This window comes from Anolis carolinensis, unplaced genomic scaffold (assembly GCF_035594765.1).
Source record: "Anolis carolinensis isolate JA03-04 unplaced genomic scaffold, rAnoCar3.1.pri scaffold_19, whole genome shotgun sequence".
Classification (NCBI taxonomy): Eukaryota; Metazoa; Chordata; class Lepidosauria; order Squamata; family Dactyloidae; genus Anolis; species Anolis carolinensis.
Window position 1 is genome coordinate 2,001,339 of NW_026943829.1, and position 24,355 is coordinate 2,025,693.

Below are 24,355 nucleotides of genomic sequence, written 5' to 3' on the forward strand. Positions count from 1 at the left end.
TTTGGCTAATGGTCAGGAATTCTGGGAGATGATGTCCAAAACATCAGGAAGACAAAAGTGTGGAGGGCAAAAGTCCAAAGAAAGAAACAGAGAGATGAAACAAAAGGGCAGTCACTTGGCAATGTATACAAGCATTGATGCCTCTTTGCTTCCAACAGTCAGGACTATTCAAGGCTCTGAAAGTTCAGTGTCAGCTTGAAGTTCAGACTAAAACCCAGAATGGAGTCTCCATGGTAAAGAAGCCACTATTTATGAAGGTATCTCTACTGTGAGTTATTGAAAGAGGAGCAAAACCAAACCTATCGTCTCACCTATTTCCATGTGGATCTGGCTCAAGAAGCTTCTCCATTGAGATGTTCCTCAGCCGGGCTTCTTCCTGTTGGAGCTGGAACTGGAATAAAGATATCTTTGGAACCTCCTGCTTCAAAAATGACCCGGCGCATGGCTTCTGTGTCCTTCCTTCATTGTTCAAGATGAGATTCCCAGGTGGATCGTCTTTGGTCAGAACTTGGAAACGTACCTTCTGCCAACGTCTTTCTTCCTCGCATTGATTTCGGAAGATGTTGGTCGGAGTTGGACATCCTTCCATCGCTCCACAACCAAACGGATGCCACGAAATGTCTGGGGAACGTGGTTGAAATGGAATAGATTCCCAATGCTCTTCTGATGGTGGGTTTCCAACCCTTTCTATCCAAGGACTCTGAGATTCTGGGGCCGACACTTGTCCGTACGGTGTTGGCATCTGTAATCCAAATTTGGATTGGCTCGCATTTAAATCTTCCTGGAGGACTTCGACCAGGATGTCCAGCTCTTCCACGCTTTTGGAGGCACAATGCCTGTTCTTGAAAAAGAGAAGAAACATTTGAGCATTGGGGTGCGATGGGTTCCAAAATTGCAATAATAATAATAATAATAATAATAATAATAATAATAATAATCCCACTTCTCACTGCCACCTACTTGCTTATGTCTCTTTTTGGAGGAAGCCCTGTTTTTTTCTGTATGGGAAGAAGAAAGAGAAGCAGTAAACACAATTATTAAGCAACTCTTGGCTTGAAAGTCGGGGCCTTTTGATTGCTTCCATGTGTGTCTGTGTGTGAAAGAAAGCGTGCAATGTGTTCATATACATGTACATAATAATTCATGCAACTTCAGCGTGTCATGGAGCCGCGGTGGCGCAATGGGTTAAAACTTGTGCCGGCTGAACTGCTGACCTGAAGGATAGGGTTGCTGATTTGAAGACTGGCGGTTCGAATGGGTGAGTTCCCATCTGTCAGCTCTAGCTTGCGGAGACATGAGGGAAGCCTTCCAGCAGGATGGTAATACATTCGGACGTCCCCTGGGCAACATCTCAGTAGACAGCCTATTCTCTCACACCAGAAGCGACTTGCGGTATGTTCTCAAGTCACCATATATACTCGAATATAAGTCGACCCGAATATAAGCCGAGGCATCTAATTTTACCACAAAAAAAAACTGGGAGATCATTGACTCCAGTATAAGCCGAGGGTGGTAAATTTCAGAAATAAAAATAGATCCCAAAAAATTACATTAATTGAGGCCTCAGTAGGTTAAATGTTTTTGAATATTTACATCAAGCTCAAATTTAAGATAAGACTGTCCAACTCTGATTAAATCATTATTCTCATCTTCTTCAATTTCAATGTGCTTATGTATCCTTTTAATAATAATAGAGTAAAATAATACATGTAATAATAATACTAAATACAGGAAAATAATACATGTAATAATAAATAGAGTAGAATAATAAATGTAATGATAATATACTCTTGTATACCATGAGGGCTGAATGAACTGAATTTGGGTCGTAATACTATTTTTAGTTACTCATCCCTGAAAATTAAACTGGACAAAAGGCTCTTGTTCTCTTCCTCTCACAAATAAAGACAAAACATCATAGAAAACCTTAAGAGTTTCAAATAGAAAAAACTTTATTAACATTATAAGGTGAAACCAGTTTAAAATATCAGTTTTAAAATGTTTAAAATATCAAACAGCTCTGAAATATATCACCATCACTTGAAATTAGATGATACAGTCTGGGAATGGTGGAGAGTTCCAAAATGCAGAACTGGTGCGTTTAAAATAGCGTGGTTTGCTCTTATAGAAGATTTCTTCCAGGTTTGGACATTTCACAACACCAAATAACCTCCTGACATTAGATGGATTGTAATATTGGTGCATGACAGCTTGGGTCAGTTGATTTCCTAGGAGAAGACAACACAATATTACTAGCATTAGGAATTATTTATCTAAGATGCATGCTGTATTGTTTCAGAGCTCTTAAAAGGAGGCGGCACAAATTTGAAGGACAGGTTGCTTACCTGTAACTGTGTTTCTTCGAGTGTACTCTGTGAATTCACACTAATGGAGAACGCTGCGCCTGCGCAGGCTCCAACGGATACTCTTCCAAGCTAAAGTTTGAAATTTGGCGGTAACCCCGCCCCTCTTCCCGGAGGGTATAAAGGGCGCCCTCCGCGCCCGCTCTCCAGTTCCTACGCCGCAAAGGCAGCGAGAAAGGGAGAGGTTTGCCTGTGGGGAAGGAAGGGCGGGATTGTGTGAATTCACAGAGTACACTCGAAGAAACACGGTTACAGGTAAGCAACCTGTCCTTTTTCTTCGTGTACTCTGTGAATGCACACTAATGGAGACTAGCAAGCTAAGGTGTAGGTAGGTGGGATAGCAAACCCGATAACCAGTCTAGTGTCCAAACACATTTATTGAGCACAAGGTGCAAAAAAACAGGCAAATGCAATGGTCAAGTAAGCGATGCAATAGCATATAGTGCAATAAAACCGATCCTTGTGTTAGGATCCATAACACAATCATAATATAGTAAGTAGGCAATAGTCTGTAAGAAAATACAGAGGTAGGCATAAACTCATTCTCAGAAAACAGAGGGAGAAGCATTCAAAAATTAAGTTTCAGTGCAGTGGGTAAGTATAGTACACAAGCACTATGTTAAAGAGACCCTGAGCACATTGAATACAAACGGGATGGATGACAACGGTCAGCCTGTAAGAAGGATAAACCCGAAAAAAAAGGGTTTGAGTAAGGCAACAACATTAGGTAAGGCAGGAGGAGAGGACGGACCTGGCAAAAGCCGAGTCCTTGAGGTTCTTTGAGTCCATCCGGTAGTGTGAAACAAAGGTGGATGGAGTGGACCAGATAGCCGCTCGACAGATGGAGTCGAGAGGGACGCCCCTCAGGAAGGCCGTAGAGGTGGAAAGGCCCCTTGTAGATCTAGGGCAGATCGAAGAGGGGGGCTGGCGTTTGGCTAGCTGATAAGCGAGCTCAATGGTCTGAGCAATCCAGTGTGAGAGTCTTTGGGAAGAAAGAGGTTCGCCCAGTTTGTGGGTAGCGTAGGCCACAAAGAGTCTAGGTGACTTACGTATGTCCTTAGTCCTGTCCTTGTAGAAAAGGAGGGCTCTCCTGACATCGAGGAGATGGAGTTTCCGTTCTAGAGAAGAAGAAGGATTGGGGAAGAAAGCAGGAAGTATTATGTCCTGGTTCAGATGAAAAGCAGAGACCACCTTAGGTAGGAAGGTGATGTCCGGGCGAAGGACAGCCCTGTCGTGGTGGAAACGGAGGTAGGGTTCGTCCACCCGGAGAGCAGCCAGTTCCGAAGGCCTGCGGGCAGAGGTGATAGCGATGAGGAAGGCAGTCTTCCAAGAGAGAAGGTGAAGGTCTGCAGAGGCCATGGGTTCGAAGGGAGCTGAAGCTAGTTGAGAAAGGACGAGTTCGAGGCTCCATCCGGGAGTCGGAGGTTGGACTGGAGGATGCAAGTTGTTGTAGCCTCGAAGGAAGGTCTTAATGAGGTTGTTAGAAAAGAGAGAGGGTTGTCCCTGACGTTGGAAATGCCAGGAGAGAGCAGCGAGATAGGATTTTATCGAGGCCAGAGAAAGTTGACGATCCGCAAGGGAAAGTAGAAAGTCCATGACCAGCGGGATCGAAGTAGAGGCGGGATCGACGCGTCAGTCCCGAAGGAAAGTTTGGAATTTTGCCAGCTTGTAAGCATAGGCTTTCGATGTGGCCGGTTTGTGAGCAGCGCGAAGGATCGCCTGCAGGTCTGGGTGGAGAGAGTTTAAGGAAGTATCCTCCAGGCAGTCAGGTGCAGGGATGGGACGTCGGGGTGGAGAACCTGTCCCTTCTGTGAAGATAGTAGATGAGGGAGAATTGGGAGGGTGCGGGGGGGATCCGCACACATCCGGAGCAGCGTGGGATACCACGGCTGGCGTGGCCATGCAGGGGCGATCAGGATGGCCGATGTCGGTGTTAGATAGAGTCTCTCTATCACTCTCGAGATGAGAGGGAAGGGAGGAAAAAGATAGACGGGTTCGAGAGTCCAGTCGAGGAGAAACGCGTCTCCGAGACAGCCCGGAGTCGAGTTTGGAGGTAGTCTCGCTCCGAATCGAGGAAGTTGAGCGTTCGAGGGGGAGGCAAAAAGGTCCAGAGCTGGCCAGCCCCAATCGTCGAAGACGGATTTCAGGATCTCGGGATCGAGACGCCACTCGTGGGGGGAGGTCGTTATTCTGCTTAGAGAGTCTGCTAAAGTATTTTGAGCCACCGGAAGGTGAACTGCCGACAGGGTTATGTGTCTCGCTATGCACCATAGCCAAATGTCCATCGAGAGAGCCATGAGTTTTCTCGAGCCCGTACCCCCTTGTTTGTTGATGTAGTACATGGCTACTACGTTGTCCGTTTGGATCAGAACGGTCTTGTGGGGAAGAAAGCGGGCAAACGCCCGGAGGGCTTTGAAGATTGATAACAGTTCTAGAAAGTTTATGTGGTGAGACCTCTCTTGGGTGGACCACAGGTCCCTGACGGTGAGGTTCGACATGTGGGCTCCCCAGGCAAAATTGGAGGCGTCGGTCGTGATGGTGACTGACGGAAGGGAGGGATGGAAGGGAAGTCCCACACAAACATTCGCTGGGTCCTGCCACCAGCGAAGGGAGAGGCGAACCTGGTTCGGTACCGTGAGAAACATTGAGCTCGGGTGCCGATGGGGTTTGAAAGAGTCTATGAACCATCTTTGGAGAGGTCTGAGACGTAGTCTGGCAAAAGGAGTAACCATGACCGTGGAGGCCATGTGACCCAGGAGAACTTGGACCGCGTGGGCTCGGATCCTGCGGTTGCGAAGGAGGAGGGAAAGGTGCTGTTGAAGGGCTAGGAACCTGTCCTTCGGTAGGGAGGCGGTTTCCGTGATGGAGTTGAAGAGAGCTCCGATGAAACGGATTTCTGTGGTTGGGAGGAGTTGAGACTTTGAGACATTCAACTGAAGGCCCAGCCGTTGCAGGAGAGAAAGAGTCTGTGAGACATGGTTTTGAAGGGATGAGGGATCGGACGCGACAATCATCCAATCGTCCAGATAAGGAAAGACCATAATGCCCTGTTTCCTGAGGTGCGCTGCCACCACGGCGACCACCTTTGTAAAGACCCTTGGGGCCGTGACGAGGCCGAAAGGGAGAACTGTGAACTGGTAAGATTGTCCCAGGAGCTTGAAGGAAAGGAAGCGTCTGTGGGATCTTCGCACCGAGACGTGGAAATACGCGTCGCGTAAGTCTATAGAGGCGAAGAAGTCTCCGTGTCGGAGCATCGGGAGGATGGAGGCTACTGAAACCATTCGAAATTTTGAAGGCAGAATGAAGAGGTTTAGAGCCCGGAGATCGAGGATAGGCCGAAGGCCTCCGCCCCGCTTGGGAACCGTAAAGTATCTCGAGAAGAAACCTCGAGTGTCCTGCTCGGAAGGAGAAAGCTGGATTGCGCCCTTCGCCAGAAGGGAGTCGACCTCGGCACATATTTCCGGTGAAGGGTCGGTGTGGAGGATGTGACCCGTGGGTGGCAAAGTTTCGAATTCCAAGGCATAGCCGTCTCTGACAATGCGAAGAACCCAGGCATCTGAGGTGATAGACTCCCATTCGCGGTAGAAAGGAGCTAGGCGGTCGAGGAAAGAGCAGAGAGGAAGGATCTGGTCGGGGCCTAGGAACGGCATGGTAGTGGCATTAGTAGTGGAGATAGAAAGATCCCCGAGAGAGTAGGCGTTAGGGTTGTGGCATGGCTGCAGGACCTTTGCCCCGACCTTTCGGGACCTGGTGCTGGCGGTGAGGTTGTTGCTGATGACTGTGGTGACTCGAGCTCGACGAGCGTCGAAACGGCTGGTGACGAAAAGGCTGAGGGTAGCGACGGTACCGTTGCGGGAACCATCGGGTCCGCTGAGCCTGAGGTTGATCGGTCCCGCACTTTGTTGCGAGAATCTTGAAGTCGTGATTGGACTTAAGTTTGTCATCAGTACCAGAATTGAAAAGGCCCTGGGTGTCGAAAGGAAGGTCTTCGATCACTTGTCGAGAGGAAGAAGAGAGTCCTGAGGACCGAAGCCATGCATGCCGTCTGATCGCGACCGCGTGGGCTATCATTTTTCCGGCGGTATCACCGGTATGCTTAGCCATTTGAATTTGGTGGTGTGCGAGAGAGTCCGCCTCCTGTTGGAGGGTCGAAAGGACTGATCGGTCTTCGTCAGAAAGTTTGGCGAAGAAAGGTTGGGCTTTCTCCCAGAGGATCTGCTGATAAGCGCCCATGCAGGCCCCGTAGTTTGCCATGCGGCAAAGGAGGAGAGCACCGGAGTATAGCTTGCGGCCTACCGCATCGAAGCGTTTGCCCTCTCTGTCGGCCGGGGAGTTGGATTGTCGACCCGACGATTGGGAGGCCTTTACCACCATGGAGTTTGGGTCAGGGTGATGCTTGAGCCATTCCAGGGTTTCGTCATCGGTTCGGTACCAGGCCTCTATTTTCTTAGAGGTTGGAGGTATCGAAGATGGAGTCTTCCAAGATGCCTGGATGACGTCCAGGAGGTATGGAAGAAAAGGCAGCAAGGTGGCCGGCGGGGCTTGGGCTTGAACCCTCTTGAAAACGGGGTCGGTAACAGCCTTTGAAGTTTGTTTAATTTCCATCCCCAGAGCGTCTGCCATTCTGACCATCTGGTCGGAGAAAGCCCGGATATTATCCGTCGGGGAAGGTGGGTCGACCTCGTAGGCGTCGTGAGGCGGGGAGAGGTCGAGACCGAGAGAAACCACAGAGGCGGAGAGTATCGACTCGGGGCGTTCGATATCGGGGTCATCCTCCTCGGGCCCTTGAGGGGACCGGGGAGGAGAAACGAGCACAGAGTCCTGATGAGGCATAACCCCAGGAGCAGGGAGAGCCGGCTGCGGAGGAACGCTCTTGGACGCGGAGGCCTGGGCGGCGCGGGCTAAGCGCCTCATCTGTCTACCCCTCTCAGGTGTTTGAGCCGGGGGGAAAAGTTCTTGTCGAGCCGGAAGACGAGATGGTGCCGGCTGGGGAGCCTTAATAACCGTCCTGACCGACCGGTCGGGGGAGGCTTGAGCGTCCACATCCGAGGACTGACCATGAGGAGAGGAAGAGGAGCGGAGGCGTTGTGCCGGTTGGATAGGAGAGGATCTCCTAGAGGAAGGCCCAGAGGAGGGGACGTCCTTCTTCGAAGACGCTGAGGAGGACGACCTCTGGATCATTCTTTTCTTTGCTGGGGGTTGTTTCGACGCGACCCTCAGCGATTTTCCCGGCGTCGGGGGAATCGGGCACACAGCTGCCGAGTCAGATTGAGCCCGTCTGGATTCCTCCTGAGCCCTCTTGAAGGCAATCTTCATGGCGGAAGAAGATGGCGGCGCAGCCAGGCGGGATCGAGTGGAAACGGCCGAAGCCACCGAACTCGAAGTTGATGAAGGGCCCATCTTGCCCGATCGGGTGGATACCGTAGCGGTGGTCACCGTGCAGGGCGGTTTGGTCGGTCGCGGTCTCGAGGTTTTCGAGGTTTTAGATGATACCGACGGAGCAGGCCTGGACGCCATCGAGGCTGAGGTGGAAGTGGAAGCCTCAGGAGCAAGAGTTCTTTCGTAAAGAGCTGCACGGAGCCTCACAGCTCTATTTCTTCTGGCCTGAGCTGTAAAGGCCAGGCAAAAACGGCAGGTACCGACGACGTGGCTTTCGCCAAGGCAGAAAAGGCACTTAGCGTGGCCGTCGGAATCTGGAATCTTAGCGGCACACTGAGTGCACCGTTTAAAACGCGTGGTTGACATAAGAACGAAGAGTCCGAAGTGAGCTTTGCGGCGGAAAAAAAGGAACTGGAGAGCGGGCGCGGAGGGCGCCCTTTATACCCTCCGGGAAGAGGGGCGGGGTTACCGCCAAATTTCAAACTTTAGCTTGGAAGAGTATCCGTTGGAGCCTGCGCAGGCGCAGCGTTCTCCATTAGTGTGCATTCACAGAGTACACGAAGAAAAAAGGAAGAATTAACTCTCTTTTCCCCAACCAGTTTAGAAAAAAAGTTTGTCCTTTCTCCCTCAAGTCAGTTTGACACAGAAGGCTGCAATGACAACCAAGACTGAAGTCACAAAGAATATGCAGGTTTGATTGAAAATGTTAGAGAATCATTGCTAGAAGCAAAGGAGAATATCTGTGCAGATTGAATTTAACAGATTTGGTCTGTAGGAGAAACAGACTTAATGAATTGTACTCTTTTCATATGTCCTGGAGTCAGGTGTATGAGATGAAAACACAATGTAACAATTCTTGCAATGCATTCAGATTTGGTCATTAAGAAGTGAACACATGCATGTATAACCCCCAAAGCCGTAATGCATGAATGAGCTACTTTCTAACCCTTTAAAAATTGTTTTGAAAATTTTGAAAAAGAAAAAACCACTTTACCAATAGAACAAATTTCAAACACAATATATAAAATAAAATGTCTAATTTTCTAACCCATGACAAATATTACATGTTTATATATTCTTATATTAGCTAAGGTTGTAGTCTTTTGAATACCTTAAACAGAGCTAGAGGTCATGGTTATGAAGTTTCTGGGAGTTATCATCGAAAAGTACCTTACCTAAATTCTCATATTAAATTTCAGTAAATCCAGATTTTCTTCTAAGTAAGCATTGTTAAGACCAGATTTGGAGACTCATACATTTAAACATTAAAAATGCTCTGGATCACACCGAACACTCATTTAACCCAAACACGGTTCCAGAAAGCTGTCAAGAACAAATGCCTTACCCAAAACTGTTTCTCCAGAACTGTCCCTCAGTGATATAATATACAGGGAGCCTACTTTGATTTCATGGTAAATGTCAGTTGGTAGACACATCCTATATGAATCTGTCTATCATCAGATTGTGGTTATTGCAGCAACAATAAAAATAGGGAAATGCTCTGCCACCATGCAAATGAGTACCAGATGAATTAAAAACTTACCAGAAGCCCATGCAGGGATTGGCTTGCGTGGCTGGCTTTCATCATCTGTTGAGTCATCACTATTCAAATCCATCCCATAATCGTCAATGTTAACCTTGGGGTGCTTGTGGCTCTGTGGTGTCATCTCATATGAATTACAAGGTGAGTTCTGGACAGAAAGGTACATTTGATTACTGTATTTAAGACCAGATAATCTTAGATAAGTTGTAGCAACATGGTAGAATCTCAAGCATGCTTCTGAGAGGTTCCATCATTTTTCAAACAATAAGTTACTTATTTTCTCTTCCAGTAAAGTTAGACTGACACCACCGCTACTTTCTTTTAAAAGGCAAATAAAGTATTTTCTATTCCAATAGGCATTTCATGAGTGACTATATAAGACACACCTTACACTTTGTGCTGGATATTGCTAATTTTTGTGCTTGTATGTGTGTGTGTTGAAAGATGTATCTTTCAATGTTCCAAGCATTCAAATCTGAGAAAAGCATACCTTCTTTTAGACTTTATACACAATCTTTATAGGTAGTCTGCTAGTGGCATTCTTGTTCCATAAGCCAATGACTACATGCATCTTGCCCCATTTTAATGACATTAATGGAATTAAGTTGATGTTTTTATTTTTGATACCTTTTTTGAAATATTTTTATTAGAGTGAAATTTTCCAAATAAATAAAATATAAAAACCCAAGTGCTTAGAAAAAAAGAAGAGAAAGGGAGAAAAAAAGAGAAAAGAAAAACAAAAAAGAAAAGAAGTTGCTGAGTGTTACAAAAAAGCAGTGGTAATAACAATAAAAAATTAAAAAAGGATATACTTATTGACTTCCATCTACTTTATGGTGTTGGGTAAAAACTTTCCATAGTCCTGGTATATTTGATATTTTTCCTTCGGGCATCCCTTTTCTTTAACCATTTCACTTAAGGAACAACTATTTTTCTTCTATCCTCATTCTTTCTTGTTTCAAATTAATATTTTCATCTTTTCATTTTTAAGTAGTCTTTGAACAATGATAGTTTATGCAAGGATAGTTTATGCCAAATTGTGGAGAGACAAAGAAGTACTGGCAATGGATCAATGGATTTTGAAAATAATGGAAATCATGAATATGGATAGGCTAACATATCTGCTATCAACAAATAAGAGAAAAGCAAAAACCCTAACAGATTGGCAATTGTTATTTTTGATACCTATTGCATAGAATCATAGAATAGTAGAGTTGGAAAAGACCTCATGGGCCATCCAGTCCACCCCCTGCCAAGAAGCAGGAAATCGCATTCAAAGCACCCCCGACAGATGGCCATCCAGCCTGTTTAAAAGCCTCCAAAGGAGGAGCCTCCACCACAGTCCGGGGCAGAGAGTTCCACTGCCGAACACTTCTCAGTCAGGAAGTTCCTCCTGATGTCCAGGTGGAATCTCATTTCCTATAGTTTGAAGCCATTGTTCCGCGTCCTAATCTGCAGTCTCTCTTTTCCCCAACCAGTTTAGAAAAAAAGTTTGTCCTTTTCCCCTCAAGTCGGTTTGACACAGAAGGCTGCAATGACAACCAAGACTGAAGTCACAAAGAATATGCAGGTTTGACTGAAAATGTTAGAGAATCATTGCTAGAAGCAAAGGAGAATATCTGTGCCGATTGAATTTAACAGATTTGGTCTGTAGGAGAAACAGACTTAATGAATTGTACTCTTTTCATATGTCCTGGAGTCAGGTGTATGAGATGAAAACACAATGTAACAATTCTTGCAATGCATTCAGATTTGGTTATTTTAAAATTTATATATTGTAATTTTATATTGTATTTAATTGCTTTTTAACTGATTTTATGTACTGTTGATTGATTTTGTATAGGCATCTAATTGTGCCAGGGTTGTAAGCCACCCTGAGTCCCTTCGGGTGAAAAGGGCGGGATATAAATATTGGAAATAAAATAAATAAATAAATATCAAATGCTGACTTGTGTTACTGAGGCCAGACACAGTGTAAAGAGAAACATACATTCACACACGCAACCGTAGGAGTGGGAAACATTGGCAGATTTGGGGCCAGTTCTGAGAGACACACAGGATCAACAAACACAACCAAAATGTTCGGTTTTGTTTTTGAAAACTGCAACTCAAAGATCACTATTAGTTTTTGTTTTTTTAAAAGGGAAAACCTGAAAAGGAATTCTTTCAACCAAGCAAAATCTGTGCTTGATTGAAACCTTAAAAAACCTTAAAAAAGAAAGAAATATTAAACACTCTTTCAGGAGAGTTTTCTAGTTTAGTTGTTTTGTCATATGATTATTTACTGCCCAAGAGCGGACGTAGTCTTCATGCTTGAACTACAATTCCCAGAAGCCCAATCCAGCACAGTTTATTGAAGAGAACTTCTGATAGCTGTAATACTCAAATGCTGTATGACTCCCATACAGCAATTCTAGTGAACAGGACAAATGGCCTGTTAGGCTCAATGTAACCTGTGGATTTCAGGTATCGTCCCTGCTACTCAACCATAATTTTATTTATGTAGAATATTTGCCTGCCACCTTTAAAGAAGCAGCCTTTGACAGAAGAAACCTATGTGTATCAACTGTTCCAATAATGATCATAGAATCATACTTGGAAAAGACTAGTCAAACCTTTGCCATCTATTATTCTATGATTCTACGCAGCAAGACACAATCAAAGCACTCCCAACAGATGGCCACCCAGACTGTTAAAAACCCCCAGAGAAGGAGACTCCACTACACTCCGAAGCAGCATATTCCACTGCCAACCAGGTCAGGAAGTTCTTCATAATGTTTAGGCAGAATATTTTCCTGAATTTTGAATGAATTGCTCATGTCCTAGTCTCCAAAAGCAGCAGAAAACGACTTGCCACATCCTCAATGTGACATCCTTTCAAATATTGAAAGGTGGCTAACATGTGCCCTTAGCCTTCTCTTCTCCAAGCTAAACATACCCAGCTTCCTAAACCACTCCATCATATTCTGAGAGTCCAAATGCTGCTGTTGAACAACTCTAACAAATTCTTTCTAATGTTTAGGTGGCGTGTTTTTCTCAATTTGAAACTGTTGCTCTGTGTCCAAGGATGCATAGAATGAATGGAATTTGATATGTTAACTGCCATTGTTCAATGCCACTGAATCTTGGGATTTGTAGTTTGGTGAGACAGCAGCACTCTTTGGCAGAGAAGAGGAAAGACTTTGCAACACTACAACTCCCATGATTCCATAGCATAGCCCGGGACAGATCCCTGTGGTACCACACTAGTCACTTCTTTCCAGGATGATGAGGAAGCATTGGGAAGCATTGTTTAGCCCACGTTTTACTGTTTCTTCATGAGAATATCATAGAGAACCTTGTCAAAGGCCTTACTGAAATCAAGTTATGCTATAGCCATAGAACTCCCTTCATCTACCAAGCTTGTAATTCTATTTTATTTTTAAAAAGATTAGATTAATCTGATTCTTCTAGGTAAGGAGGTACAATATAGAATTATATCTTTAAGCTTTACTTTACCCTCTTTTCAGAACTTACCCCTTGAGAATCAGAAGAGGGATCTAGCTCTGACCTAGGGAGAAAAAACATAAGACATAAATATATAAATAAAACAGTACTATTTCCTTTTTATCATTCTGTCACTAAATACATTAACGCAATGAAATGAAGTGACCAGCGTTGTCAGCTAAACTCTTACCCACATTCTGTATTAGACTACACAAAGCCCTATAAAAGCTCAACAGCTGTCCTGTTTTCATGTGGGAATTTGGAACTCTCAGAAGTCAACGGATTACATTCAGCAGTGCACAAGCAGATGTTAGTTTATCCAACAGCACATTTCTTTAGCCCCCTCCCTCTTATAGCCCAGTGATTCTGCTTTTGCAGCTTGGGGAGTTTATTTATTTATTTATTTACAGTATTTATATTCCGCCCTTCTCACCCCGAAGGGGACTCAGGGCGGATCACATTATAACACACATAGGGCAAACATTCAATGCCCATAAACACATCAAACAGAGACTGAGAGACACACGCAGAGGCAAGTTAACCTTCTTCTGAGGGGATGTTCGATTCTGGCCACAGGGGGGAGCAGCTGCTTCATCATCCACACTGACGACACTTCCTCATTCCAGGTCGTAAATTAGTTAATCTTGCCTCCCCACTTTATAAGTGGTACCTTATCTCCTACTTGATAGATGCAACTATCTTTCGGGTTGCTAGGTCAGCAACGAGCAGGGGCTATTTTTTATTTTTAATTGACGGGTGCTCACCCCGCCACGGGCTGGCCTCGAACTCATGACCTCATGGTCAGAGTGATTTAAGGCAGCTGCTCAACAGCTGCGCCACAGCCCGGCCCCTTTTCAAGCCGAGTTGGCTTGAAAAGGCTGCAAAGAGGGGAGAACAATGTTGCCAGCAGTTTTATTGTAGACTTTAGATACAATCTGAAAATTTTAGTCAACTTACGTAGATTCGGTTGATGTTTCTTCATCTTCTGAATGCACAGCTGCTGGGGCTATAGGTCAAGAAACATAAATATGTTCATTTCTATCATAGCCAGTGTGGTCCAACCGACGGGCCACATGCGGCCCACCAATTCATTTCTATTGGCCCTTGCCCTTTTTACTGGAAAAATATTTTAATTTAACATTTGGAAAAAAAATAGTTTACCCTTCTTACTGCTTTAAGTTTTTAAGAATTCGTTTACTTTCTGGAATGTTTCTGGCCTTCAAATTCCTATACTAAAGTTTGATTGGCCCTTCCGTAACTAAAGGTTGGACCACATTGGCCTATGCAAGAAAAACACAAGAAACTCATATGTGGAGTTTGCTTCCCAATGTTATCAAATCCAAATAAATTGGAAAATGAGTTACAGACTGCAGCACATTGTTGGCTAGGAGTGTAAAATGTTATGAACAGCTCAAAACTATGAGCATATATCAAATTACAATAGAGTCTCACCAGGCCTGTAGCGAGGGGGGGGGGGATTTAGGGGTTCACCCCCCCCCCCCCGAAATTTTTCAGGTTATTAAAAAAAAATCTGGTTTACTCATGAATTTTAACTGGTTAACCAAATCCCCATGCTAAATCTATGAGACGCAAAACATTAAGAGTCCCCTCCAGGCACTATCTCCAGCAGATATTGACAGGTTTGTAGCGGGGGTGGGGGGTGCTAGGGGTTCACCCCCCCCAAATTTTCACCCCCCCTGAAATTTTGTTCTGGCTACGGCCCTGAATCTCACTTATCCAACACTCGTTTATCCAACATTCTGGATTATCCAACGCATTTTTCAATACATCGTGATATTTTGGTGCTAAATTCGTAAATACAGTAATTACTACATAGCATTACTGTATGTTGAATTACTTTTACTGTCAAATTTGTTGTATAACACGAAGTTTTGGTGCTTAATTTGTAAAATCATAACCTAATTTAATGTTTAATAGGCTTTTCCTTAATATCTCCTTATTATCCATTTATTATTTATCCATTATTATTATTTATTATTACTAATTTATTATTTATCCATTTACTTTGGATAAGCGAGACTACTATACAGGGCTTGGAAAAAGGAATTTATAGCAAAAGAATGCATATCCTCAGTATGTGTTTTTAATTCCTGTAAAATGTGTTCAGATGGATTTGGTACTTTTAGGAAACAACTCCACATATAGACTTATTTTTCCTTATCCATGTAGCAACCCAGACAGATGAGGGGGGAAGGGGGTGAATGAATGAGGCTAAGAAAAAGACTTTTAAAAGGCTACTCAAGAGAGGCGGACGCAGAAAAGGTTTCCTTTGAAAGGATAGAAAGGAAATAGAACAAAGGGAAATCAAATAAAGTAAAACGGCAGAGCGGAGACTAGCCACAACATGCCAATAGAGAGAAGGCAGGGACAAAACTGAATTGGCAAGTAGGAGTATTCTGCCTACAGAAGCCCCTTCTACACTGTCATATAATCCAAATTATCAAATCCAATAATCTACATAAATTACTTTGAACTGGACTGTATTAGTCTACATTGTCAAATAATCCAGTTAAAAACAGATAATCTGGATTTTATATGGCAATGTAGAAGGGGCTAGAGTGACCTCACAGTTTTATGCCTCCAGAGAAGCAAGCAAATCAATCCAGTTTGGATGTTCTGTCCTCCCCAAAAGGGAAACAAAATGCTAATTTTCTAAATTTCCAACCAAAAAACCGATGGAAGTTAGGGAAACACAAAATAAACTAGTAACAGACTTAAACATTTGTTTTCTTGATCTGTAGAATCTTGATTACAACGCTAGTCACAATGCTTTTAAGCACAAAAAAGGTCCAATTGAAAGAAAAGAAAATATTTTCCAAGACTAGTGAATGGACACAACTCTACAATTAGAAAAAAAAACCCAGCAACTTTCTTCCTAATTTACACACACATTATATCCATCACTTAGATTAAGACCTCTCTTCTTGAGAGAAATTTGAATGGAGCAAGCTGCAGTAGAAAATATGACTAAATTGTGATTATTCTAATTCTTTTTCTAGATGTAGTTCCCTATCTATTCTACTCTTTTCTGGACTTTTCTATAAATTATGTTCTCACTCTTTCCCTGTACACTTGATATAAAATCATTTAATAAAAATTATATATCACAAACTGTGATTATTCTGAAATCATAGATCAGTAGGTGGATTCCTATTTCAAAAAGACTTCTGTCCTCTAACACATCCTATCCTAATTCATGTTTCTTATTAGCACTCTAGAATATTAGAATGTGAATGCTGTGAAATCTAATGGTTCCCATTATGTTGCAGAATGCAGCAGCAAGTTAAATGCACACATTTCACTCAAACCTGCCAAAAATTAAGACTTTCTCTATTTATCAGGCCTCATTTTTTTCTACTTTTGAAAGTGCTTCAAAGACCTTGAACTGAGACAGATATTTTAACACGAGGATTCTCTTCCTTGAAAAATCCATGGTTACTTAAAACATAATAATAATAATTTCAGTTTCCCAACATTTTGATTCAACACATCAATGGACAGGCAGATAAAATAGAGGGAGTGAAGAAAAGTAATACTATCTCATGGTGTACAAACTTACAGCTTGGGTGCCCAGAAGCACTGGATGACTGCTGGGATGCTTTACGCTTCAACATAGATTTCTGGACAGCTCTTTTCCTTTTGGCACTTAGTGAGCACCGTGCAACCAGAAAGGTGCTGCGTCGTTTCAGGGATGGCCTACCCATTAGGCTTCGCCGCACTGACTGACGTTTTTCTTTTGGTACTCGGGGTGTCCATGGATCTTCACTGAGGTACAACTTGACTTCCATATCAGAAGGTTGACAATTCTCTTGTTGTTGAGCACATGCAGTCTTCTCATCTGTGATGGGTTCTTTAATTTTAGTGGTTTTGGCAATTGACCCATTAGCAATTTTCAGCTTGTAGGCTCCTCGCCCCTTTTTTTTTATTTGTGCTTCAGGGGTAGCTAGGATCACAATAAAAGAAACTCTGGACAGAGGTTGCTCTCTGTTTGTAGAGGTCTCTTGAGATGACAATGGGATGCTCAGTGAAACCTTCTTTTCCGGGGGTGGTGTTTTTTTAAAGTGCAATTCAGCACTGTGCCTCTCATTAGCACTAATTTCCACTAGTGCTATCCTCCCTTTAGCTAAAGGAACCGTAGGTTTCTTAACAGAATTTTCTGAGGTCCTGGCTGACCTGGCAGCACGAGACCTAGTCACACGGCAACAAGGTGATATATTCTCTGCAAAAATAGTCAGATCTTTTTCATGTTGCAGACTTGCCTGGTTACCATTTCTTTTTGATAATCTAATAAAAGGAAGACATTGTCAGAAAAATGATAGGGTACAAGTGTACTGAAAAGTAAAGCTAATAGATATTACGAGATATTATTATTATTATTATTATTATAATATATATATATATATATATATATATATATATATATATATTATTATTATTATTATTATAATAATAATAACAACAACTTTATTTATACCCCGCCACCATCTCCCCGTGGGGACTTGGGGCGGCTTACATGGTGCAAAGGCCCAAACAACATTGACAAAATAAACAATATAAATACAATTCATAGTATAAAAGATAAATACAGTAATACAGTATAAAACAAGAATACTAAAACAGTTGATAGTTATCAGTCAACCACCAGGCGCAATTCTATCATCTACTTAGGTGGAGAAACTGGAGCAGCAATGCAAGAATAAAATAATGAGTTAAGTGCATAGATAATAAGGACCTAATAAAATACAGGATAGAATAATACCATCTGGGACTGATTATCTAATGACTGTCTAACCAAAGGCCAACTGAAACATCCAGGTCTTTAACTGTTTCCTGAAGGAAGAAAGCCATCCTGTGAATGGTCAAGTGTGTAGATGAACCCAAAATATGTTTACCTATACTTATCTGTTTCCTGACCTGGGCAATGTACCCAAACTCATCTATAATTTGAGAAAGCTTTCTGCACATAGTCTAAGGCACTGCTTCTTAAACTGTGGCTCCCGGTCCCAAATGGGGTCCCTTTAGTTCAATGTTGGGGTACTGAAAAATTTGGAAACAATAAGTTTTCTGAACACCACATAGTAGCTATTTTTGACATTTACACAAATCTATTGTGCAGTGTTTACAGTGGACTATGCAGATGCGTCAGCTGTACTTCATAAAAAGGAAAATCAGCCTGTTTAGCAAACCTTACAAATGCTGATTTCTTATCAGTAAATGTTAGATTTTCATACTTATTTTATATATACCTATATACCCGGAGTCATGTAAAATTTATCAGGCAAAAGGGAGTATGAATGGAAAAGTTTAAGAAGCCCTGGTCTAAGGGACAGACATCTGGTGGCATTATACTTTGCATTTCTTCAGCCATCAGATATGATATTCATATTTCATAAAATTGAGCATATAAAAAACATAACGTAAGATCACAATAGTCCTTAAAAAGGAGTGTCTTGATAAGGCCTCAGCCTTCAAATAAGCAATGTGAATAGAAAGTACCAACCAAAATATATAATTCCATGAAATATAATTAGAGGCTGCATAGCTAAACGTTTTAGGATTATGCCTCTAGACTGCTGGCAAGGTAAGGAGACGGAACCTTTTTTCTTGGTGGAGAGAGCTTCTCTTGTTCATCCTCTAGATCACCAAGCGCTCTTTTATAACTTGCTTGTCTCCTGTAAATTTAGTTTTGTATATAAAAATTAACGGAGGACTCATTATACAGAACACACCAGTACAATATTCTATCATCGGTCCTCTTGAAAGCACCACGCATCTTCCATCCCTTGGCTTCTTTCTGAGTCCTTTAAGGGGCTTAAAAGAATCCTTAGGTAAGATGTCAGCTTTTGTGTGTGTGTGTGTGTCAGGAGCAACCGGAGTTGCTTCTGGAGTGAGAAAATTGGCCGTCTGCAAGGATGTTGCCCAGGGGACACCCTGATGTTTTTACCATCCTTGTGGGAGGCTTCTCTGGATTTGAACCTGGCAGCCTTCAGGTCAGCAACCCAACCAAGATGTCAGCTCAAGGATATATCTCGATTTCACTAAGGGCCCTTAGTGATAACCTACAATATCTGCTTTGAACTGGGTCCCCTTCCACACAGCTGAATAAAATCTCACATTATCTGCTTTGAGCAGGAATATATGGCATATGTGTAGTTCAAAGCCGATACTGTGGGATTTTCTGCCTTGATATTCTGGGTGATATGGCTGTGTGGAAGGGTCCTGGATTATCTGAGTCCACACTGCCATATCATCCAGTTCAATGTGGATTTTATACAGTTGTGTAGAAGGAGCCAAGTCTCCCTTACATAGAAGGGGATTCAAATCCATGAACCTAATTTGGCATTATCTCTTATTTGTAACCCAGCCTGAAAATTCTCCCTTCCTCAACTACAAAGAGGAATACTATTTTATGTTTTTCCCATTCTTTTCTTTCCCTGTACCTCCATTCATCTTATTTTCCAACACTTTGAACCTGTGTATGACTGGGTCACTCATGTGAGATAACAAGCAATGAAGCTTTGTTCCTGCTCCCAGTAACAAACAAATAGAAATGATCTGGTAGTCTTACTCATAGGTGATGCACAGGCATATACACAAACAATAGATACAAGAGTAAATATACCAAGGTTAAGAAAAGAATACTGGTCATGAAGTTTGTCAAAAGACCCAACAGACAACATACCCAACGTTCTGGGATGGTTTTCGAATTTCTTCAGTCTTTTCAGGGCTGCCCACTGCATAGAGAAAAGCAACTACAGTTACTGGTCACTGAACTATTTTATGTGATAAAAGCATGAGGTGAAAACTGTATCATCAAGACGATGAACATTTGTAATTGCCAGGACAGATATGCTTATAATTTACTATTTTATAGAGGTTTTTAAAAAACTTATTTTAATCCCTTTACCTAAGTGTTTATAAGGCAAACAAAGCAAAGCAACTGGGCTACGATTACTTAAAAAAAAAACCAGCAACACATTTTATGTTAGCAAACATTATAAAGGGAAAAACAGTTCATCCACTTCTGAAGATTCAGATCAATGCCATGTTTAGAAGATGCAATCCTAAAAACTGATTCACCCATAAATAGAATTGAATTTTGATTAAGTTACATATTCAAATATATGAGTTATGATTATGTATATGAAGGAAGTGAATAGGCTCAGTGCAGTTATTCCTCTATTATTTGGGTGGCATATACCATATTTTACCGCATTTGAAAGGCTGACATAAAGAAGGAGGAGAAGGCTTGTCTTCTGCTGCCCTGGAGACCAGGACTCAGAGCAATGAGTCTGAGAAAATTATAGGAAAGGAGATTCACCCATTAGGGTGAACTTCCTGACCAAGAGAACTGTCCAACAGTGGAACTCTCTTTCTCGGACTGTGGTAGAAGCTCCTCCCTTGGAAGCTTTTAAACAAGAGGCTGGATGGCCATCTGTCAAGCGTACTTTGAGTGCTCATTTCCTGCATGGCAGGGGATTGGACTAAATGGCCTATGTGGTCTCTTCCAACTCTGATTCTATAATATTTGCACCCCTTTTTGGGTCCCAAAATGGTTTTTTTCACCCTTTCCTTGCTTAATCAAGCACTGATATCTCCCCCCTTCTTCTTTGTCTCAGAGGTAAGACAGTTAAAAAAAAAACAAATTGGGGAACCCAGGGCATCAATAGTCACACACTCACCTTTTCAGCCAGAAAAAAGGAATGAAAAGTATTACTATTTCCTAGTGAAACATGATAGTAGAGATTTTATTACATGTTTATCTATCTCTTCCTAGAATTCATAGCAGTCCACACTGATTTAAAAAGTTCTGCAAAAGTTTCAGCTGAGACAGCAACTGGCTCCATTTTACATAGTCAACTTCAAGAACAAGGTAAGTACTCAGTCAAGATTCTACAATTAAAGGCTACCAGTGGATTCCAATTCTCATCAGCAGCAGCCAGCTTGAATATAAATGTGGAATGATGAGAAATAGTACCTGATCAACATGTACAAGGCTGTGTATCCGCCATCTGTGTCCTAGCTGTGAACAACATGTATCCTTTCCCCTAACTATCAAACCAGCATCTTCTAGGAAATATCAAGCTTCCCCTTCCTTAAAGATGCTCTTTTAACTCAAGTTGTAGTTCTCCGTTACTCAGTGAACTCCATTATTCCTGATCCACTGACCCTTGTGTTCTCCTTTTTGCTGATCTTCTTGAGCTTGGAGATTTGCAGTCATGCTGGCCTTCTGTGAATTTGGTGTTGTCCTCATGGTTTCAATAGCATGCTGTAAGGCAAACACATTCTCAGCATAGCCCCATATAAAGTGAAACATAGTTAAACACAATCTTATGACAGATCAAAACTTGTTATAAAAACAATTTTACTCTTAAATTAAGAATGCAAGGAACCTTAAAAAAGAAAGAAATATTAAACACTCTTTCAGGAGAGTTTTCTAGTTTAGTTGTTTTGTCATATGATTATTTACTGCCCAAGAGCGGACGTAGTCTTCATGCTTGAACTACAATTCCCAGAAGCCCAATCCAGCACAGTTTATTGAAGAGAACTTCTGATAGCTGTAATACTCAAATGCTGTATGACTCCCATACAGCAATTCTAGTGAACAGGACAAATGGCCTGTTAGGCTCAATGTAACCTGTGGATTTCAGGTATCGTCCCTGCTACTCAACCATAATTTTATTTATGTAGAATATTTGCCTGCCACCTTTAAAGAAGCAGCCTTTGACAGAAGAAACCTATGTGTATCAACTGTTCCAATAATGATCATAGAATCATACTTGGAAAAGACTAGTCAAACCTTTGCCATCTATTATTCTATGATTCTACGCAGCAAGACACAATCAAAGCACTCCCAACAGATGGCCACCCAGACTGTTAAAAACCCCCAGAGAAGGAGACTCCACTACACTCCGAGGCAGCATATTCCACTGCCAACCAGGTCAGGAAGTTCTTCATAATGTTTAGGCAGAATATTTTCCTGAATTTTGAATGAATTGCTCATGTCCTAGTCTCCAAAAGCAGCAGAAAACGACTTGCCACATCCTCAATGTGACATCCTTTCAAATATTGAAAGGTGGCTAACATGTGCCCTTAGCCTTCTCTTCTCCAAGCTAAACATACCCAGCTTCCTAAACCACTCCATCATATTCTGAGAGTCCAAATGCTGCTGTTGAACAACTCTAACAAATTCTTTCTAATGTTTAGGTGGCGTGTTTTTCTCAATTTGAAACTGTTGCTCTGTGTCCAAGGATGCATAGAATGAATGGAATTTGATATGTTAACTGCCATTGTTCAATGCCACTGAATCTTGGGATTTGTAGTTTGGTGAGACAGCAGCACTCTTTGGCAGAGAAGAGGAAAGACTTTGCAACACTACAACTCCCATGATTCCATAGCATAGCCCGGGACAGATCCCTGTGGTACCACACTAGTCACTTCTTTCCAGGATGATGAGGAAGCATTGGGAAGCATTGTTTAGCCCACGTTTTACTGTTTCTTCATGAGAATATCATAGAGAACCTTGTCAAAGGCCTTACTGAAATCAAGTTATGCTATAGCCATAGAACTCCCTTCATCTACCAAGCTTGTAATTCTATTTTATTTTTAAAAAGATTAGATTAATCTGATTCTTCTAGGTAAGGAGGTACAATATAGAATTATATCTTTAAGCTTTACTTTACCCTCTTTTCAGAACTTACCCCTTGAGAATCAGAAGAGGGATCTAGCTCTGACCTAGGGAGAAAAAACATAAGACATAAATATATAAATAAAACAGTACTATTTCCTTTTTATCATTCTGTCACTAAATACATTAACGCAATGAAATGAAGTGACCAGCGTTGTCAGCTAAACTCTTACCCACATTCTGTATTAGACTACACAAAGCCCTATAAAAGCTCAACAGCTGTCCTGTTTTCATGTGGGAATTTGGAACTCTCAGAAGTCAACGGATTACATTCAGCAGTGCACAAGCAGATGTTAGTTTATCCAACAGCACATTTCTTTAGCCCCCTCCCTCTTATAGCCCAGTGATTCTGCTTTTGCAGCTTGGGGAGTTTATTTATTTATTTATTTACAGTATTTATATTCCGCCCTTCTCACCCCGAAGGGGACTCAGGGCGGATCACATTATAACACACATAGGGCAAACATTCAATGCCCATAAACACATCAAACAGAGACTGAGAGACACACGCAGAGGCAAGTTAACCTTCTTCTGAGGGGATGTTCGATTCTGGCCACAGGGGGGAGCAGCTGCTTCATCATCCACACTGACGACACTTCCTCATTCCAGGTCGTAAATTAGTTAATCTTGCCTCCCCACTTTATAAGTGGTACCTTATCTCCTACTTGATAGATGCAACTATCTTTCGGGTTGCTAGGTCAGCAACGAGCAGGGGCTATTTTTTATTTTTAATTGACGGGTGCTCACCCCGCCACGGGCTGGCCTCGAACTCATGACCTCATGGTCAGAGTGATTTAAGGCAGCTGCTCAACAGCTGCGCCACAGCCCGGCCCCTTTTCAAGCCGAGTTGGCTTGAAAAGGCTGCAAAGAGGGGAGAACAATGTTGCCAGCAGTTTTATTGTAGACTTTAGATACAATCTGAAAATTTTAGTCAACTTACGTAGATTCGGTTGATGTTTCTTCATCTTCTGAATGCACAGCTGCTGGGGCTATAGGTCAAGAAACATAAATATGTTCATTTCTATCATAGCCAGTGTGGTCCAACCGACGGGCCACATGCGGCCCACCAATTCATTTCTATTGGCCCTTGCCCTTTTTACTGGAAAAATATTTTAATTTAACATTTGGAAAAAAAATAGTTTACCCTTCTTACTGCTTTAAGTTTTTAAGAATTCGTTTACTTTCTGGAATGTTTCTGGCCTTCAAATTCCTATACTAAAGTTTGATTGGCCCTTCCGTAACTAAAGGTTGGACCACATTGGCCTATGCAAGAAAAACACAAGAAACTCATATGTGGAGTTTGCTTCCCAATGTTATCAAATCCAAATAAATTGGAAAATGAGTTACAGACTGCAGCACATTGTTGGCTAGGAGTGTAAAATGTTATGAACAGCTCAAAACTATGAGCATATATCAAATTACAATAGAGTCTCACCAGGCCTGTAGCGAGGGGGGGGGGGATTTAGGGGTTCACCCCCCCCCCCGAAATTTTTCAGGTTATTAAAAAAAAATCTGGTTTACTCATGAATTTTAACTGGTTAACCAAATCCCCATGCTAAATCTATGAGACGCAAAACATTAAGAGTCCCCTCCAGGCACTATCTCCAGCAGATATTGACAGGTTTGTAGCGGGGGTGGGGGGTGCTAGGGGTTCACCCCCCCCAAATTTTCACCCCCCCTGAAATTTTGTTCTGGCTACGGCCCTGAATCTCACTTATCCAACACTCGTTTATCCAACATTCTGGATTATCCAACGCATTTTTCAATACATCGTGATATTTTGGTGCTAAATTCGTAAATACAGTAATTACTACATAGCATTACTGTATGTTGAATTACTTTTACTGTCAAATTTGTTGTATAACACGAAGTTTT

General features: G+C 42.3%; 2 protein-coding genes across 9 annotated transcripts in view; both read right to left on the reverse strand.

Annotated features, from left to right (window-relative positions):
* The window catches only part of LOC134294727 (NF-kappa-B inhibitor zeta-like), an 813,925-nt gene that overhangs the window by 9,902 nt on the left and 779,668 nt on the right, over positions 1-24,355 (reverse strand). The window contains exons 1-4 of one of the 4 annotated variants that reach the window (XM_062966361.1): positions 1,215-1,571; positions 961-998; positions 521-841; positions 312-391 (exon numbers count right to left, since the gene is read on the reverse strand). In XM_062966361.1, coding sequence (XP_062822431.1) covers positions 312-391; positions 521-841; positions 961-998; positions 1,215-1,350 — 575 coding nt within the window. In that variant the 5' untranslated portion in view covers positions 1,351-1,571. Of the gene's footprint in view, positions 1-311; positions 842-960; positions 999-1,214; positions 1,576-24,355 lie in introns of those variants that run through there. The other 3 variants (XM_062966360.1, XM_062966363.1, XM_062966362.1) reach the window with 3 other exon arrangements.
* The window catches only part of LOC134292321 (inner centromere protein-like), a 43,472-nt gene continuing 21,044 nt past the window's right edge, over positions 1,928-24,355 (reverse strand). For all 5 annotated transcript variants that reach the window (XM_062966355.1, XM_062966353.1, XM_062966356.1 and 2 more), the window contains 9 exons: positions 23,421-23,469; positions 22,494-22,527; positions 20,962-21,061; positions 19,475-19,526; positions 16,352-17,076; positions 13,729-13,777; positions 12,802-12,835; positions 9,286-9,433; positions 1,928-2,228 (listed from right to left, as the gene is read on the reverse strand). In XM_062966355.1, the coding sequence (XP_062822425.1) occupies positions 2,047-2,228; positions 9,286-9,433; positions 12,802-12,835; positions 13,729-13,777; positions 16,352-17,076; positions 19,475-19,526; positions 20,962-21,061; positions 22,494-22,527; positions 23,421-23,469 (1,373 nt within the window). In that variant the 3' untranslated portion in view covers positions 1,928-2,046. The remainder of the gene's footprint in view (positions 2,229-9,285; positions 9,434-12,801; positions 12,836-13,728; positions 13,778-16,351; positions 17,077-19,474; positions 19,527-20,961; positions 21,062-22,493; positions 22,528-23,420; positions 23,470-24,355) is intronic.